The 20,072-nt window shown below is 38.3% G+C and overlaps 1 protein-coding gene across 1 annotated transcript; it reads left to right on the plus strand.

Annotated features, from left to right (window-relative positions):
- The first annotated feature begins 15,236 nt into the window (after positions 1-15,236).
- Positions 15,237-19,204, plus strand: rpl23 (ribosomal protein L23). Its single transcript, XM_030141601.1, has 5 exons — positions 15,237-15,328; positions 16,163-16,246; positions 16,919-17,047; positions 17,882-17,995; positions 19,073-19,204. Exons 1-5 carry the CDS (start codon positions 15,316-15,318, stop codon positions 19,153-19,155), a joined length of 423 nt encoding a protein of 140 aa, XP_029997461.1. The 5' UTR covers positions 15,237-15,315; the 3' UTR covers positions 19,156-19,204.
- Positions 19,205-20,072: the final 868 nt, after the last annotated feature.

A 20,072-nucleotide genomic window follows, 5' to 3' on the forward strand; every position in this document is an offset into this window, starting at 1 on the left:
GTTTATTACCCCGTGTCCAATTTTAATGTTGGATTCATCCCATAACTAGCACTTTCTTTGTATCATAATATGTTCAGAATTTTTTTCTGACTAGAAATCTAACAAACATGTGAAACATCCGTCCTTTACTGCTCAACATCAGCATATAAAACTGACCTGTTCTCAGTACAAAACAGCCTATTAGCAGAGGGTAGCATTTTCCAGAAAGTGGTGGTGGTTTTGTGCACTGCCAAGGCTGGTAAGTACTAATATCACAGAGGGTGAGAACTGAAGCTCTCCTCTAGTTCAGATCATAACTAAAAAATTCAACAACTGACACAGAAGAGAACCACCAACAGCTGCTGTTTTTAACAAAGGAGTATGGTAGCTTTAAAGAGAGATAATATTGCTTAGTGCCTTTTGAAGCAGGTTATTGATACAAGCTGGAATGTTGTAACAGACAAATAATGTCCTGAAGAAGGTAACTGACCCAGTTTATGTGTATTTATACAGCTTCATGAAGATTTAAGTCAATTTAAAGTTGTTTTTCTAACAATAGGCAGGGGTCAGGTTGACACAAACAAATAAAAGACAGTCCTCAAATACAGAGAAGGTATATATATATATATATATATATATATATATATATATATATATATATATATATATATATATATATATATAATGGATAACTGGATAACCTCCAGTGATATAACATGCTAGCTATCACACTTCTATTGCTTTGTTTTAAGCAATATAAATGTACATGAGTGAACTTATGCATTTAATAGGATCATTTCTACTTACTGAACAGAGGAAATTAGAAATATAGACATCCTGGTACCTTCTGCTGAATGGGTAAATAAAGACAGGGGCCACTATCATGAAACATGGAAAGCAGAAAGTAGTAGGCCTGATCACAATCAAGGTGGACAAGTATATTTGCAATTCATTATTAATCAGTATTGCAAAAGATACCCCCAAAACCATTCCCAAAATGTTTCTTTGGCTATCTTATTACTAGATCTTGCAATCCTCCAAATCTGAAGAAAATCGGATAAAAACTGATAAAATGGCGACCCAGTGAAAACGTGCACAATTTTATTGTTATAAGAGAGCAAAATTATTGTACAAAATGTTTTGTAACACAATAAATAATTACTACTCAACTCCTGTGTCTTTTTTATTACAAAATACACACATCACATTGCTTTTCATTTATTGATCATTTTTGTTGAACAGCTGTTTGATTATCAATTCTTATTTTCAGTATTAAGATGATCAACCATTTTGTTCTGAAAACCCTTCTTTTACAGCCCTTTAATTGTAATAATGGAATGGGAACCTGTTATTTAAGTATTATTATGACTAAATATGCACAACTAGACAGATTTTGGTATGCTCCCTGGCTGCAGAAAATTTGGTAACAATGTGGCAAACGGATGTTTACGTCGAACCGCATGTTTTCAATGGAGCGTTGTTCACCAAAATTTATGTAGTGTCCATACACCAATATACTTCCATCAATAATATTGCGTATTTGCCTTATAGATATATTGTTATAACTTGTTCACAAATGTTTATTTACTCCTGTGTTATGCCCCGGCCTAGGGGTTTAGCAGGGTGAACATAATTTGCTCTACTTTTGTCCCCTCCCAGCTCCCAAGCACACACGTCAGTCAAAAACTAAAGTTCACAAGATTTATTTTTTACAACTAAAGAAGGGTTAGGGGAGGGCGCAGCTAAAACAACAAACAAAATATCTTCTTCACTGTTCAAAACTAAATTACCTAATCCAAAATAAATTCAAGAACTAAAATACAGAAAACTAACCTAAACTCCCTAACCAAAAACAGGAGAAAAGGTGAAAATAAAAGAGCCGACCTCCCCTACCAGAAAAAGGATCAAATTTACAAAAATACTATTTACAGCTATATACAATCTCGGATAAACACACGAACACACGAAGACTGACAGTCACACACGCAGGAACACGGTTGGAAGCTGGCAGGAGGCAAGAGAGAGAGCGAACTGGAGATCCAGGGCCATTTTTAAAGGGGCTGGGCAATCACACTCCACCAATCAGCTTCCTGCAAAACAAACAGACACAAAAAGGGCACAGCACACCTACAGGACGGGGGAGAACACACACACATTAAACAGAAACATATATACATATATATGCGTAAAAATAAACAAATTATGACCCAGGGTCATAACACCTGTACCAGGAAGACTTAGTTAAAGATCTAACAGAGATGCGACCATGTGGTAAGCCAGATTTCCATTCCAATCTTGTAGAGTCCGTACACCAAGTAGTGTCAGTACACCATATTCAAAATATGTGGGTCTAATTTTATTGTTCCTGTGTCACATCCCTATCTACTCTGCTATTTCTTTTCCCTCTCTCTCCCTTGGCCACACCTCCTCATTGTCTTTCCCGCTCCGGCAAATTAGCCTTACCCTTTCCACCTGTGGTCGCAGCCGCGGCTCATTAGTCAGGGGCGTATATATAGTCTCTCTCTGGCTTAGCCTTTTGCCAGATTGTCTCAGTGTGTACTCTCCAGCATTATTCTCCGAGCCTGTTTCCAGATCCTGACCCAGCCTGTCCTGACCCATTCCGTCTGCCGCCTGGATTCGACCCCGCTTGCCTGCCTGACCTCGCCTGCCTGTCCTCGTCCCCTGGTAACGACCTGCGTTTGTTTCACCTCGCCTCTCTGCCTGAGCCCTGGATGTTGAACCGCCTTCTGTCCCCGACCACGTCTTCAGCCTTCACCCACCTGGTTCAAGATTGGATTCCCTGGCTCTCGACCTATCGCCTGTCTCCGACTCTCCTACTGCCTGCTCCCTGTCTGTTCATAGTTTGGTTGTTAATAAACTGTTCAAAGACTTTAACTGGTGTTTCTGCATTTGGGTCCTCTGTACTACCTGTGATATTGTGTCAATAAATGGAATTTTTCAGCACACATGCTTTGGACATGACATCTATGCAATAAACCATGCATGACTATCCTGAGTGCTGAAACATTTGTATATCTTTGTAGGCATTAAATATGGAGGCTATTAGACTGCAGTGTCCGTACACTGAATAATTTCTGATTTGACAAGGGCAAGCCTGCGAAATTTTTAGTAGACACCATAATACAAAAATATTTTGGACTTTAAAAGAGAAATATCAGACAAATAAAGTGGCCTGTCTGATTTTTTGATAGAGCATTATTATTTTTTATCTATATGTGCACCCTTTCTGGTACCCTTGATTGTGATCAGGCTGATTTTGAGATTCTTCACATGCATTTGCTGAATTTGCACATATGTGAAAACAGTAACAGCTAATAAATAATCATAGCTGCATTGTGAAATGACCGATCAACACAAACCACAGCACTACTCCCTCTTCATCTGGTGTTGGACTGAGGTCTCAGGGTTCAGTGACAGGTGAGCATGCTAACTGCTGTAGATATTTCTGCAATTCAATACATGGATATGTTTATCACATTCCCACTTGCATGTTCTAAAGGTTCAATGTGTGTCTATAATACATGGTGCTAATGTGTTTCTGCTCTCACTCTCCATACAATTACATGAGTTCAGACTGTGTAGGAGGGAAAGGACCATACTTTAAGTCCTACTTGAACAAAATCTAAGCATGAGGTTGAGACAGAACATGTTCTATTAAAAATAAACACATACAAAAAAAAAAAAATCATCATGCTGTTTGAATGAAAGGATAATGTATGAGACTTTCAGCCTTGAAATGGCTGTGTCAGTTTTTCTGAACACTGGTGTTAGTCACAACATTTTAGTGTCCATGAATCTGTCCTGTCTGTCTGTCTGTCCATTTGTATTCATCCTCAGCTCTCAGACAGAGTGCCAGACAAGAAGTTAATATACTTTTACACCATTTAACTCATCCACAAAGAATTTGATAAGGGAGGGTGTGATAAATGACTGTGTTTTCTCCCACTTCACTCATAGCTTCTTCAGAAAATCAACTTGGGGGGGAAAAAAAAAAAAAAAAAACTTAGCTGGAAGAATCCAGCCTGGCATCTTCTTTTTTTATTGTCAAGTGTACAGGATAAAAATTTTGGGGATCAGTCCTGTCTGTCAGAATTTTGGAAAGCGGATAAAAGATGAGTGATGTAGGTCACAGGCTGGGGTTGTAGCATACGACGGTAGAATCTCTCCAAAACCCACCAAGTTACTGTCACATGAATAGGAATGGCAAAAAAAGAGAGGAAAGTCACTACAGAGGAAGGACACTGGGTGTGAATTATGAAAAATGTCTAACACTTGTGATGTGTATTCATATCACAGGTGGAGTTTGAAAAGAGGAGAAGGCTGGGGACACACATGTCTAATACCTACACATATAGTCACTGCTATACCTGCTCCTTTTATATACAGTATATGCAGTACATACCCTGACCTGCACAGCAGATCCATTCACTGCAGTGATTAATATGTTTCAGCTGCAGGAAGTGGTTTAATCCTAAGTGATGCTGTGAGTAACTTGTCAATGATGTTAGAAAGCATAAAGATTCAACAATGCCAGGATTCAACAAGTTGCTGAATAGAGTGCTTCAGGACCATAAGATATTATTTACACATGTGGATTGGCCACGACAGAGTCCAGACCTAGGATGTGCTGGACTTTACGCAGTGGTCCAACTGACTGTGGTCCATCATCAATACAAGACCTTGGCCAAGAGTCAATGCAACTCTGAACAGAAATAAATGTTTCAGCATTTATTGAGACATTGCCTAATGCCATGGCAAATATATCCTGTCATCAAAGATGAGGAGAAAACTGTGACATTTGCAACAGTGGTTACCTTTAGTTTTCTTTGACTGAAAAGTTTGGTAAATTGGTTGAATAAAGAGATGTAGAATGGAAAAGGGCATGAAAATGGACCTTAGAGAAATGTTTAGACATACACATACACACTGTATGTTCATTATAATAAGATAAGATGAGATGAGATGAGATGAGATGAGATGAGATAAGATAAGATAAGATAAGATAAGATAAGATAAGATAAGATAAGATAAGATAAGATAAGATAAGACTTTATTTATCCGACTGAGGGGAAATTTCACATTTAACAGCAGCAACATATAACAAGCCAGTGCAGAGAAAAAGACAGAAAAACCCCAAACGAGTAAAAAATGAAAGAGAAAGATAAGAAATTTGATATTTACCTCCGCCAAGGAGGTTATGTTTTTGCCAGGGTTTGTTTGTTTGTTTGTTTGTTTGTTTGTTTGTTTGTTTGTTTGTTTGTCTGTCCGTTAGTGTGCAACATAACTCAAAAAGTTATGGACAGATTTTGATGAAATTTTCAGGGTTTGTTGGAAATGGGATAAGGAAGAAATGATTACATTTTGGTGGTGATCGGGGGTGGGGGGGCCCACGGGGGGGGCCCATTTCCAACAAACCCTGAAAATTTCATCAAAATCTGTCCATAACTTTTTGAGTTATGTTGCACACTAACGGACAGACCAACAGACAGACAAACAAACAAACAAACAAACAAACAAACCCTGGCAAAAACATAACCTCCTTGGCGTGGGGGGGGGGCCCACAGCGGGGACCACTGATCAGCCTTGGCGGAGGTCTGCGCTCTCCGAGTGCTTCTAGTTATATAAATATTGATACAAATATAGAATTAGAATTAAATATTGTTTACATATTAACATTGTGATTCTTTTATAAGAGTGGCTTCTTGTTTCAGCTATGATCTTTTCCTAACTGCAGCTGTTTTTCTGTCTAAAACAAACCATAACTAGAAACACTCGGAGAGGGCAGAGCTCCGCCAAGGCTGATCAGTGGGCCCCCCCGTGGGCCCCCCCACCCCCGATCACCCCCAAAAGTTAATCATTTCTTCCTTATCCCATTTCCAACAAACCCTGAAAATTTCATCAAAATCTGTCCATAACTTTTTGAGTTATGTTGCACACTAACGGACAGACAAACAGACAGACAGACAAACAAACCCTGGCAAAAACATAACCTCCTTGGCGGAGGTAATCATGGCATTTTCTTAGACTAAATGTTAAATATTTTGTAGGTTTTCGTGTTATTGTGAACAGGCATGTACCAGCTGGTGCATTCAGCTGTTCTGGAGGGTGTAAGGAAGATGTACAGATCATAAACAAAAAGAAAAGAAAGGCACTAGAGCTGTAACATGTGGTATCTTACATCATTAGAGCATCTACCCTCCACAAACCAATCCTACAGAAGTGCTAGAACAGAAAATCTACAACCTCTCTGTCTTTTGGGGATACATTAACAGTAATTTAGGTATAAGATGTATTTTACCATCATCGCCTTATGGGATTTTTATATTGTTCCACTCAGAAGAGTTTGGAGGAAAAGAATTGTAGTTTGTTTCACTTTGGGAGTCACTTTCACTTGCTGTAAATATACTGTACTGGGCCTCAACAACAAAATTAGCCGCTGGCTTTTTGTACTTGTTTTTTTGCTTTGTTTTGTTTTGTTTTGTTTTGTTTTTTTCATAATGATGAGACCTAACAACCTTGATTAATGTCTGGAGTTTATAAGGAAGTGATAGCTGCTCCTATGAGCAGTAGCTGGAAAAATTGGTCATATCTAGTAAAATGAATATAAAGTTCTGAACTAAATAAAATTCAACTTGATTTTATTAGATGTGACCAATTGAAGAACTTTTTTTTTACACTGATTCAATGTTTTGCTTTTTTCAGTGAATGTCATGTATTTATGTAAGTAATACACAGATAGTGATTCATAGTTTTGTTTCATTTGGTATGTGGCCAAATTCACACTATGGCTATACAAATACATAAAAAGTACCCATTGCAAAATAGTTTCACTCTAAGGTCAACTGACCATGTTCATTTTTAGATTCTAGAACCTTAAAAGTCATTTTCAGTTGGTATGCTCTATAACAGGTGTCTGCTGGAGACAAAGAACAAAATCAAATGTAAAGTGTCAAGGAAGCCCTTCGAGTGTTCTGGTTTTGTAGACATTTGTTCTCTGCTGACAATGACTCCTAAAATACTGATACTTTTTGACGTTATTGATTAAATGATATAGGAGATAAACTATTTCAACCATCACTCTCCCTGATGTTAAGGTACACTCTCAATGGTTTTAAATGAATTAACACAAATAATATAAATACCAGCAACTCAAGCCCAGACCTCTTATAAGATCTGGTGCCAGAAAGTGAAGGTGGGCAAATGTCCCTTTTATTGTGCTATGGGTAGTCAGAGCTGTAGAATTTTCCACATTTAATGCTAGACACTTGGTTCTGGGTCTTTCCTGTTGGTTTTACATGGTATCAAGACCAGCGAAACCAGAGAAAACATGCCACATATTCTCACCAAAAGGCCCTGGTCCATCTGGGAAATGAACTTGTAACACCAAAAAGACAAAGGGTTTTGGTGCCAAAGGTCAAGCTCCCTTTGACGTCATGTTTGTCCAGTCTTGGGGGGGAAAAGTCCAGAAACATGTAGAAGAAATCAAAGTGACACAATTATTCATTTGGACTCAAGAATGAAATGAAAATATGTTAGTGGCTGAAGGTCAAAGGTCAAGGCCACTGTGACCTCACAGAGCACTTTGGGCCATAAACTGTGAATAACTGAGAGAACTATTAATCATTTTAATCTAATTCATAAGCTGCGGTATCCTCTAAATTCCCAGCTCCCATTGCTCCTTACAGATCTTAAACAATTTAACAGTCTTTACTGTATTTATTTCATCTCTCTGCTGTAAAGGATTGCACTTCATATCTCAATTCTGGACGTATTTTTTCCCCTTTATTTCCTTTACTGAGATGGAGGAGCTCTTATTCAAGGTAGACCTGAACAAGACAGTAGTTACATAATTACAGTTTACAATAAAAGTATTTGCAAACACACACACACACACACACACACAAAACGACCAATCGAAACATTTACAGTTCAACAGCCTTGATTCCAAGGATTTCCCTCTCTTTTAAACCACTGAAGGGAATCAGTGTTTGTAGGTGGAGCTCAGGCTGAAGCTTGTTATTGACATCAGGAGCTGAAAACCTTAAACATTTCTTTCCTAATTCAGTTCTTATCTTTGGAACAAACATTTTCAAAGTGTTCACTGGGTGGAGATCGTAGCTTCCATGATCCCAGGTTAACAATGAACATAAATAAGAAGGAAACCTCCACAGTATGGCTTTGTAAATTAAAATATATGTTAGTGGGGTATGTACCCACTGCCAAATTACAAAGTTTTGGGGGAAAACTAAATTCAGCCAAGTTTCATTTTATTCATAACACATTCTGTGGTAATTGCCAATTTTAAAAACCAAACCATGATATGGATAAAAGTAGTCTCTTTTAATTAATCTAACATTATTCTTGTTTTTAAAAAAGGATTCTTATCTTAGAACAGTGAAGTTATAGAGTTTGTTGACCACATGTCTTTGTGACTGTACTTGGTTGACTAGTTATTGTATTGATTCAGAACATCACATTTTGCACTATGCACTGCACAACCACAGCATGTAACAAAAGTAAAAGGAAAAGTGTGTGGTTTAAAATGAGCTTCTGTAGTTGAGTTTGTATTTTAGTTAATGCTGTCAATGTTATTCAGTTAACATTGGTGTGTAGATGTCACCTTTCAAATTAAGTCTAATACATAATGAAGCCTGACACTTTTTCTATTAAAGGCACAAAACTGTCATTCAGGCGTGGACTTTCACAAAAAGGGGGGATGCTAAGAGGTTAATTGTCCATTTACCACTCTATGAAATCAAAATATTTAGTAAGGATTTTGAAAAAAAAAAAAAAAAGAAAGAAAAAAAAGCCTCCGTCTCTGCATCCATCTGTAAATAAGAGCTGCAGAAGAACAAAACTGGTGATCTGCTGCCATCTGGTGGCTGAAGGAGACTTTTTATTATTATTTTTTTTTTTTTTTTTTTTCTGAGGAAGGAAATCCAAAATGGAATCAGTTTTGTTGGGATGTTTGTGTGTATGGCTGCTGTGTTAATCAAATAACAGTTAGTTAACTGCTGGTGTGCTTCTATGGGTGTCTTTAACTTGACTAACAAGGCTCACAGGCTGTGACTGACACAAAGAATTCAGCCATAATCATTTACTGAAACAACAGGCCACAACTCTGGTCAAAAACACATCATAAGACTCACAAAAAAAAAAAAAAAAAAAAAATTATAAAAGCCACTGTTGTGTAGTTAATCTATCTTCTCAAACAGAGAAGTAGAAATATTAACATCTCATAGTTTTTACTGGTCCTAACACTGCAATTTACCTGGGACATAATTTTCAAACAAATGTAGTGTCTTTTCCTATTTTGCTTTTTCTTTTTTTATAGTTAATATTGCACTTCTGCTATGGATGCATGCATATTCAAACAGGGTTTCTTGGGCAGTAGAGGAGAGGACAAACCCCTAATCCTGAATAACAATGACTTGTTCCTGCTAATAAATTCAATGATATGAATAATATGTGCATAATGTGTAATGTGTTAATTTGATGAAGAAAAACAGTAAGGGAAGGTGCTAAATAACATTAGATATTTATGGCAAAAACTTTATACTATTTCATTGAAAACATATGATTTGGTTTACATATGACTGATCACTTAATTGTATAACATAACATGTATTTAGTCTATAGCAATTAAAAAAAATCTCATCACAAGTTCTCAGGCGTCCTCAAAGTTAAGTACATATTATTTTAGTTTATTTATGTGTGGCCATGATCAATAACAAATTTCCTAAACTCTCAGTCTGTATGAAACAAGTAACATGATTGCTGATATTCAGATGTGAGTGGTTTTTAGCTTCAGAAAAGAAATTTAACAATATTTTAAGAATATTTAACAATACAATACAGTTGGACTTACAGGTTCCATCATAAATTACATAAACTCATATAAAAATGTAAATAAATGGCTCCCTGTATTTAATGTCAGTATGTTATTATGGGCACTATTAGCTAACCATCCAATGATTTCTGGCTGCTTATGAAAGTCTGAGCTGTGGTTAATGACAAAAACAAGATGAAGGTGATGATCTCCTGTAGAGGATGAGGGTGAGGAGTTCAATTGTCAGTTGAGTAGAACCGCTGCTCCATCACACTGTATGGAGCCTGTTGAGGTGTTTTGAACATGTCCAAGTGGGAGGATAATCCAGGACAGACCAGTAAATACTGGAGGTAATGTGTCTGTCAGCTTACTGGAGAACCCTTCTGTGTCCTGAAGAGGCTGGAAGAGGTGGCTGTGGAGGAACTGCTGCCCACATGAGCCAGACTTCATCCAATTAAATTATGACTATAACTAATGAGAAAAACAGTGATGCAATATTTGTAGTTGATACTTAGCAAACATGAATCAAAAATGAGGATATAATGCATGAACTGTAGTTTAGTAGTTGTTGCTTTATGACATTATGGTAGCTGATTCAGGTGTAGATCAGACATTGTCAAGGAAATAATATTAAATCTCTGCAATAATTATTTTGAAGTTTCAGAGTAGCCTTGGCAGTAAGGAATATAGTAATTATTTTAGAGCCACTTTTGTAGCCTGGCCTCAATATATATTAATAAAAACTCCTTTGGCTTCTCTATGGTATAACATGAGATAATGTTAGCAGTGGCGATTTCTCATAGACTGCAAGGGAAGCCCGGCTTCCACTAAAATTATGAAAATCAAATGGTAAAATATGTACGGTTGTGTTGACATTTTATTGACTACAAATGTGTTAGAACACGTTCATCTCAAAGATGAGTTTGTTCAGAATCAGCTTTATCACAAATCAACGGACGCAATGTTGTTCACTTCTCCTCCATTCCCATTGCGCTGTTTTCTCATTCGATCTCTGCTCAGTGCATTTTTCCGTAGATGCCAGGCGTCTCTGGGCTTCAATGGGACTGAACAGAACAGTTTTTTTCATTGCCTCAAAACTGGACGGTAATTGGATAAATGCCACGATGTTGTCCCACCCCCGGACGCCGGGCGTCTCTGGGGGTGAATGGAGCTGTGGGCGGAGCTCGGCCGGGCTGGACGCCAGAATCCCACGTGCTGATTGGAGGATCGGTCGAAAGGCTGAATCCCGTTTGATTGACAGCTGTTTTCAGATCTATTCCTTCACTGACACAGTTCAGTTTAATACCGTTGCACATTCTGCTGTGAAATCGAGAGAGAAACTACTACGAAATTACTCGTTTATTTCTTGCACTGTAAATAAAACACACTCATTGGACTTCCTTGTTTCAATTTAACATAATTTCAGCGTTTTCTTGTTTCAGTTACATAATTTAATCATTTCTTGTTCGAGTTTAATATGATTTTGTAGATAGTTAAATCAATCAAACTGTCGGCTAGGTCGGAGTGAAAGGAGCATCTCTTGTTTAAAAAGGCTGAAGTCTTACACTTGCAACACAAGGGGCCAAGGCAATCTAAGCAGCCCAGCTCTGCTGGACATTGAAAGGACACTGGTCAAGTGCCTGGAAAAGACGCCTACTTGGTACGATAAGGTCACTGAACATTTTCTTGAAAAGGAACAGAGGGCCGAATGTATGTTTAAATAACTTGACAATTTTTTTTGTTTTTTTTTTTTCTTATGTAAGCCAACAATGAGCTTCCCTGAAAGACGAGCAGCCGCCACTGAATGTTAGCCACCTTAGCACATTCTTAGCTGTTGGCAAAAAACTGAAAATATGTGTAAAACTATATTTACTTTTGTTTATTTTACATGGTGTACAGTTATTCAACCTCAAAGTACGCAACCATGTAACTGAAAGTCAACAAGTAGTTAAAATGCTCCACTGTTTCAATTTGAGATTTTTTAAAGGGGAGGGGGGCTAGTCTTAGCAAAGGGTCAATCATATAATGACACATTTTTAATGTGTTGTTCGGATGACCCCTTAAAAAATGTTTTAAAAAAAAACACCTTGAGTTGACTCTATACCTATGGAGAGTCTCTCACTAATGCTACTGCATGATGAAAGTACAGTTGTAGTACATACAGTGTTTTACATCTGTATGGAATTTTGCTTCTGCTGCCATTCGGGAGGAGGACACATTGTCAAAGGTGAGGTTGATTAGCTAACAATAGTGGACAACTTCATCTTTACAGGGGCTGGTTAACACAATCTAAAGACATTAACATAAACATGTTTCCAGCGTCAGGTTAACAGTATAAATGAGTCTCTACTGGCAGTCTGAAGAAGTATGACTATATCTTTATGTGTCTGGGATTTCTCTGTCAGAAAGGATTCTGAAGACCCGTACTGAAAAATAGCGATGCAGCACTTTAGCTCAATAAACCTGGTAAAATGCCTGGGGGGTAGAAGATGAAAGCCTTGTTTTGCCTCCAGGTGAGCATTACTTTGTGTGTGTGTGTGTGTGTGTGTGTGTGTGTGTGTGTGTGTGTGGGTGTGGGTGTGTGTGTGTGTGTGTGTGTGTGTGTGTGTGTGTGAAATCACATAGAGACCACAAATTAGCCTTATTTTCCATCATTAAAAATGAAAGCTGGAGCACCTGACCACTTATACGGTGGAAGCACAACAAATGAGACCAGAATGACTCCTGGCCAAACTAATTGCACAATCAACTGCAAATTTGCACTCATAATCTGCTTTTTTTTTTTTTTTAAACATCTATTGACACTCAGAATCAGTGTTATTATTCTCTCGTGTCTTCATCACCTGCAAATGCATACAATGAAATAATGACGTAGCACCATGGTGGCTCCCGGCCAATGGAAAAGTAAACTGGCTTTTAGAAGGCCTGCAAGAAAAACCAATTATGTACTGGCACTAGCACTGGCCTTCGCACTGGAACTGGTTCATTGTTAAAAGGGCATCACACCCCTTTTCTTCTGAAAAAGTTCCAAGACCGATGCCTAATTTGGAATCAGTTAGTTCCTGTTTCCACTGCCAAAGAAAGGCAGAGAAGCCGTTTTCAGAGTGGTATCTACTCTTATCTGGGCTATAACAGGGCTAACTAAGCACCAGTATGTTAGAGACTATTATGCCCAAAAGACCACTTAAAACTTTACAGAACCCACATTTATAAAATAAAGCCAGCACAATGTATGGTCTAATCTAGGTAAACAAGAGGGTAGTTTGCTTATTAAAAAAGTAGAATTTCATTCAATAATATTCTACCTGAGCTGATGGACATAAGGTCCATGTCCTGTCATTCAGATCCTGGACTGAACGAACTACTTGTTTGGATGATGTCATGTATTTTCAAAATTTTTTTTGTTTGTTTTGTTTAATATTTTTTTGTTTCAGTTTCCTTATTGCTTCACAAATGCACACACACTAAGCAATGTTTTTTTAAATACTGCCGTCATAACTCCACTTCATTTAATTTTATGGGTTGAATCACACAGTGCAAAAATACAATGCAGGAAAACTCTGAATTCTTAATGAAATGACCACTTGGTGACGTCAGACAGGTAAAGAGAAGATGAATGCTGTCTTTGAGTCTTTCACCTGGAGACAGGGGTTGTGTCTACTGCACATGTTCAGAGTGTCACCATTAACATCTTTGTAAGGCTGCTTTTGTAGAAAATAAAATAAGGTAGAAAATAAAAATAAGGTAAATAATGTAAAGAGATACTGTTTGAAGAAGGCCCTGCATGTGTCTTTTCATGGAAGAAGGCCCTGCTGATGATTCTGCAGGCGCAAGCTTTTATAAACAATTGTGAAAGGAGGATTCTCTGCTGGTTGTGGTATGAAGTTCCTTGACCCGGCTGCTGACCCTGCAAACCATGTTGACCATGGTAAGCCAGGTTGGTGCTGGCATAATAACTTCTGGGCAGTATGCCCAGACCATCTAGTGACTCATCCGGCACAGCTGCGCTACTTAATTAAAAGAAAAAACAAAACAAGTGATAAGAAGAACCAAAACAATTGATAAGAAGACCAAAAATGACCTTGTGCGTGTATGCAGCAAGTAGGGTAAATGGTACAGATGTGCCTGACCAAAGATGGTTTTAAAGAGGGAAGCTTCCGGGGGTAATAGAAACCGAGGGATGGTTTCTGCCAGTGGAAAAACACCCCGAATCTTCTAGAATGCTGGAAAAAGGGGATTTTGGGAGGAGGGACCCGGGGTTTGCGGGAGATCACGCCCCGAGCCCCAAAAACAAGGTATAAATGATAGGGGATTTTCGGCTGCCCTTCAGACCATTCCCGGCTGTGTCTCCGTGTGTTTTACCTTGCTTTTGCAAATAAACACATGTACGGCTCTGAAGACAGACTGGTTCGGCTCATCATTGTCTCTGAAGAAGTTCTTTCCTGATCACCACTTAGACAGAATTCTGCAGTTTAAATAAGGCGGGGAAAAAGGCGCAGACCAACTATCAAGTCTCATCACTTTCACCAATTATCAGCCCAAAATATGATGACATACTTTCTGCTGTGAAAATATAGCAAGAAGCACAAAACTCTACAGGGCCATAAAGGTATTGAAATGAAACATCCCTCAGCTTAAATAAATCTTGGAGATTGTTTAATTAACTGTGGTTTTATGTTACAGCATGCTAGAAAACTTTTCTTCAGATTTTAATTTATTGTTCCACTTTAGGTGAACTGAATGTGGGTGTGGCATTTATGGCCACTGTTTGTTTCTGCAGAAAGCTTTTTATTATTATTATTATTATTTTAATGTTTTCTAAAATTATCGTTCTTAATGCAAATATTGTTGTATGCTCTTAAGCCCTGAGTGGTTTAAAGAGCGTTTGGTGTAGTCTGTGTTGGTATGGTGTTTATATGATATAAAATATATCACAAATAACAACTAGAAGCACTCGGAGAGCGCAGACCTCCGCCAAGGCTGATCAGTGTTGGAAATGGCCCCCCCCCCATGGGCCCCCCCACGGGCCCCCCCACCCCCGATCACCACCAAAATGTAATAATTTCTTCCTTATCCCATTTCCAACAAACCCTGAAAATTTCATCCAAATCTGTCCATAACTTTTTGAGTTATGTTGCACACTAACGGACAGACAAACAGACAGACACACAGACAAACAAACAAACCCTGGCAAAAACATAACCTCCTTGGCGGAGGTAATGATATAATATAATCAACTAAGTGAAATATAAAACAGAAACAGCTCATGGCATAATTGTGATGATAATGTGATGAAGTACATTTGTGGTTACGGAAATAAAACCGAGAAAAAAAAATGTGATAAATAGAATTGAAGCGCGAGTGAAGTGTCTGTTTCCGACGAACCATGAACGCTGCACAGCTTGGCGTCACGACCCGGATGTAGTTCTGCTCGACTTTATATCCCATAATTCCTTTCTCCGCCTTCCTCTTTCCCTACCGCAGCAATGTCCAAGAGAGGTACGAAACCCATCTCGAAAAATCCAATATCATCTGCTGTTTTTAACTGGACATCACATCTTACAATGCAGTTTAGATGTCATAAGACTATTAAAACAACAATTCAGCGCGACAAGTTATGTTTTCTTCCAAACTGTTAACTGATTTTGAAGCATAATATTTTCGGAGCTACCGGTAGCCATGTTTCGCCATTAACGCCATGTAGGCATGAAGCTAGTAAGAATATAGGCTACAAGTACAGCTTTGCCAATTACCGCTACGGTTTTTGGTTGGCCTGCTTATCAAAGGTCCATAGTCAAAGCACGTACATTAGTCAAACAGTGTATTATTGTGGAGTCGGACAAAGAAACATTGAACGGGCCGAACTAACTACTGCTAACTCTGACAGAGCTGTTAGCTTCGTCTGTACAGGTTAGCATGAGCCTTAGACCTGAGAGCAGTCTGTTACAGCAGCAGCAATAAGTGATAAACGCAAGGGTAGCTAGAATGTTGAAAGAGATGTAACTTAACGATAACGCATAGTCGACGTTCTTACATTCGTCTGATGTTGTGGACTTGTGCTGTTGCTGATGGTGGAACTGTAATCCACTACACGTGTTGAAGTATAACTACCTGTTTTACATTCCTGGGATTTGTTACACGTATGTGAGCTCAGGTACATTGACTGATGTAAATGCTGTTTTCATTGTGTATCGAAGTTAATGCTGAAGGGGGTGATTCAGTATGTGAAACGAATTGGCCATTGTTACAATTATCAGAATTCAAATTAAATTCATTGCTTGATTTCCGAACTGCAGTTCAGGTATAACCCTCATGCAATCTGACTTATTACAGGACGTGGAGGTTCTTCCGGAGCCAAGTTCCGCATCTCCCTGGGTCTCCCAGTGGGAGCAGTCATCAACTGTGCTGACAATACAGGTAAGTCTGTGGAACATGCTGGTGTGAAGTGAAAACTTGTACAACTAAAGATTTGTGCTTATTCGAATCTACACTGATTGTGGACATGGTTTCTTGTAATTGTTAGGTAGACCTGTGCTTTGACTTTGACTAGTTATGCAAAAATGACAAACATGAATGTTTAAACTTATTTATTGAAATCAGTCATTTTTTGCTGTGATGCAGGTACAGTGTTACAAGGGATTCTATATGTCTCTTAAAGTAGCTAAAAACCCATTAGGTAGAACCCTCCTCTTTCTTTGGGGAGTTGGAAAATATAAAGGCTACTGTAACCCATTAATGTTGGTACATAGGAAGCATCAGCAAAGTCCAGTTCCAGTGAATACTTCAATATTAGTCATAATAGTCTATAAAGTACTAAATTAGACCAGTTGAAGCTTGCTGAAACTCTGATTTTGGCTTTGTGGTGAGCCCCTTCCAAAAGCACTTGCTCTGTCTGCTCAGTGGCTCGGTGAGTTGTCGTAGAAGGGCAGAATGAACTCTTCACTGTGGGTGAGATGGCAGTGACCCACTGTGGCTGACTTATCTCAATCAGTGATGAGACAAACTGGACACTGATGATACTTTGTCAGTTGATTCTTCTCCTGTGTGGTCCTTGTGTTTCATGTTGGTGTTCTGCCTCTGTTCCTTCAGGTGCCAAGAACCTGTACATCATTTCTGTGAAAGGCATCAAGGGTCGTCTGAACCGTCTGCCTTCTGCAGGAGTGGGTGACATGGTCATGGCCACAGTCAAGAAAGGAAAGCCAGAGCTCAGGAAGAAGGGTGAGTAGATACAGCATTACATCTGAGGCTTAGTGTCCAACGTTACACATGGAGAACAGAATTTGTTGGTTGTGGGGTCTGTGTACCCCTGTGCTTAACTTCTAATGGGAAGTTGTTGCTGTGAATACTGTACTTCGTCACATTGTTGTTTTGATTACTGACAACCTTAGAGCTGCACATTGAATGGAGTTGCATTGTCATTCTGCAGTTGTATTAGGCTGCAAATTCAAGATCCTCTGTGTATAATGAAACTTGGAATTCAGTGTCACTGATCAGAGAGGCGAAGTGTAAAATTTGGGAGAAAATCAACATTGATATTGTACCAAACTTTAGTGGTAGTTTGAGTTGGTAAAAATATACATGTCACTGATCAGTAACTTTTAATTTCTATGTTGGAGCAGCTGGAGTCAAAGCTCAATATATTCCACAACAATAATTACAATAACATTGATCAAACTGACCAGTGATTATAATATAGATTCATATACAATTGTAAAAGAATTATTCTGGTCTAAAAAGGAACAAGTCCACAATCTCTTTGAAACTATTCTAGTTGAATAGTTGCCCACTTGCAATAGATGAATTTACATGTTGGATGGTGAAAACACTGTTAATTGGATGTTAGGAGTGGCAGCTGAGATGGAATTTGAAATGATTGGTCAGTTTTCCTAGACTCCTGTTCTGATATTGACATTGTTTTACATAGTTTAAACTGAGCAAGAGGAAAGAAAGCTTGGGCTCCTTGTTGTTGTGTAAATCTGTCAACTTTTTTTACCTGTGCAGCTCAGCAGACATAAGTTCTGGAGCTTTGAGTTAATTACACATTCTTTGCAGTGCATCCTGCGGTGGTGATACGGCAGCGGAAGTCGTATCGTCGAAAAGATGGCGTGTTCCTCTACTTTGAAGACAACGCAGGTGTCATAGTAAACAACAAAGGAGAAATGAAAGGTGGGTCTGTGTGGATGTGGTCTTTGTGTAGTTTATAGCCTTTGGCCCTCGCCGCAGGGTATTTTCAACAGTTTGTTGTCTGTCTGCAAAAAGTTTGGCGTGGACTTAAGGCCAAGGGTTTTCCAGTGCGGGCACATTATGGTATAGTTCTGACAACAGGAGTAACTGTAAAGAAATATGTAGTGCATAAGATTAGCTGTTATAATTCTGAGGACCCCAACTATAGCAGTTGGCCCATGGCCTTTATCTGACCTCTTATTTTCTTGAAGTTTGTACTAGTTACTGGTTGTTTTAATTCTGTGTCACTACAGTTATGGGAGTTACAGTTTTGTACATTGCTGAAATCTGTAGTATAAATATACAATGGCATCCAGTTTCTTATTATGACCAGTAGGATATTTTCATTACCAAACTTAATTTCACCATTTTAGCTAGTGCACATACAGAACAAGAAGTATTCCCCTTCCAAAAGCACTTGCTTTGTCTGTTCAGTGGCTCGGTGAGTTGTCGTAGAAGGGCAAAGTAAACTCTTCACTGTGGGTGAGATGGCAGCGACTCAATGTGGCTGACTCATCTCAATCAGTGATGAGACAAGTTTAACAGCTGAACTCAAACTTATTTTATTTTTTAAAATTTAGCCAGATTTGGTGCCATTGAGATCGAGATCTTTTACTTTGGCCAAGAAGTCAGCAGCACACACCATGATAAGACTGCACATTTATTAAAATGCCATTTAAATCTAAAAACACCCTCAGTTAGTCACTGACTATTTTTTCATAGATTTTTGCCAGGACACATAACCTTGGTATTGGCCTAGAATTGTTTACCCCCAGTGGATCACCACCTTTTAGCAGCAGAAGTACAAAAGCCCATTTCCAGACTTTGTGAATTATATTTGACTCAGATTGAAACTATAAAGTCTGTAACAATATTTAATGAACAGCTGTTGGTGTATTTCATCCTAACACATTGTTACACCCTTTTCTGTTGATCTGGTACAGTTGTTAAATGTTGATCCTTGAGCCTGGAGCATAGTACTGAAGTAATGCTGAATATCTGTATTTGTAATATCTGCAGGTTCAGCCATCACAGGCCCAGTGGCCAAAGAGTGTGCCGACCTTTGGCCCAGGATCGCCTCCAATGCTGGCAGCATAGCCTGAGCTGGACCTGCACTCATGTTTCTTTTCAATAAAAACTGTTGTAAATCAGGCCATGTGTCACTGAGTCATTTTAGATCCTTCATTTATTAGTCTTTGTACTGTATTGGGCTCTGCATGGTGTTCAGGGTTTTTTTTTTTTAAAACGTCTAATTTTCACTTTTTCACTGACAGATGCCAAATGTTTCAATTTACTGTACAAAGGATTTTCATTTCAATGGGTAATGCAGAAACGTTTTGTAAAATGCATTTCTAATTTTGTACCAAGAAATACAGAAAATATGGAAATGGAAAATATTTGAAATCAACCATAATGTATGTTAAACTGATGGGTTTTTTCCTGCTGAACTCAACAGGACAAACTCAAATAGATTTTTAATGTTTTCTCTCAATTACACATTGAACTGGTTGGTTTGGGAAAATAGCCTCCCAATAAGACTAATGCACACTTACCTTCGACTTCATCTAAATGCACAGGATGCGTCTGTGTAACTTTGAAACTGAAGTATATTTATAGGCTTTAAAACATTCCAAAAGGATGTCTACAGAATAATCCAACAGTAAGAAATTCTAGAATAATGTATTATGGAATGTTATTCCTGTTGCTGGAGTTTTGCATTTCCTTCATTCGGTAATCCAAAGCAACAAGAGATTTGGTCTAGAGACAAGTTGACTGAAATTTAAAACATTTTGAGTATTTGATAAAACCTTTGTGCCCATTGCACCAGAACACCAATATCACACATAATCAACCTATTACTAATAACAGTAGATGGAACTGAATTACAACATTTTCTTTTAATAGTTTTCTGACGTTTAGATTTGCTGTGAATTTGGGTCTAGCAAGGAGCAAATGATACAGAAAAGGCAATGGAATGAAGTTTTATTATACAATACAGATAAAATATACATAATGAACC

This window comes from Sphaeramia orbicularis, chromosome 8 (assembly GCF_902148855.1).
Source record: "Sphaeramia orbicularis chromosome 8, fSphaOr1.1, whole genome shotgun sequence".
Lineage (NCBI taxonomy): Eukaryota > Metazoa > Chordata > Actinopteri > Kurtiformes > Apogonidae > Sphaeramia > Sphaeramia orbicularis.

What these genes read in the sequence shown, in the direction of transcription:
- rpl23 (XM_030141601.1), top strand. An exon ending in CAACTGTGCTGACAATACAG is followed by an intron (nt 16,247 to 16,918) that starts GTAAGTCTGTGG and finishes CTGTTCCTTCAG; the next exon opens with GTGCCAAGAACCTGTACATC. An exon ending in CAACAAAGGAGAAATGAAAG is followed by an intron (nt 17,996 to 19,072) that starts GTGGGTCTGTGT and finishes TAATATCTGCAG; the next exon opens with GTTCAGCCATCACAGGCCCA.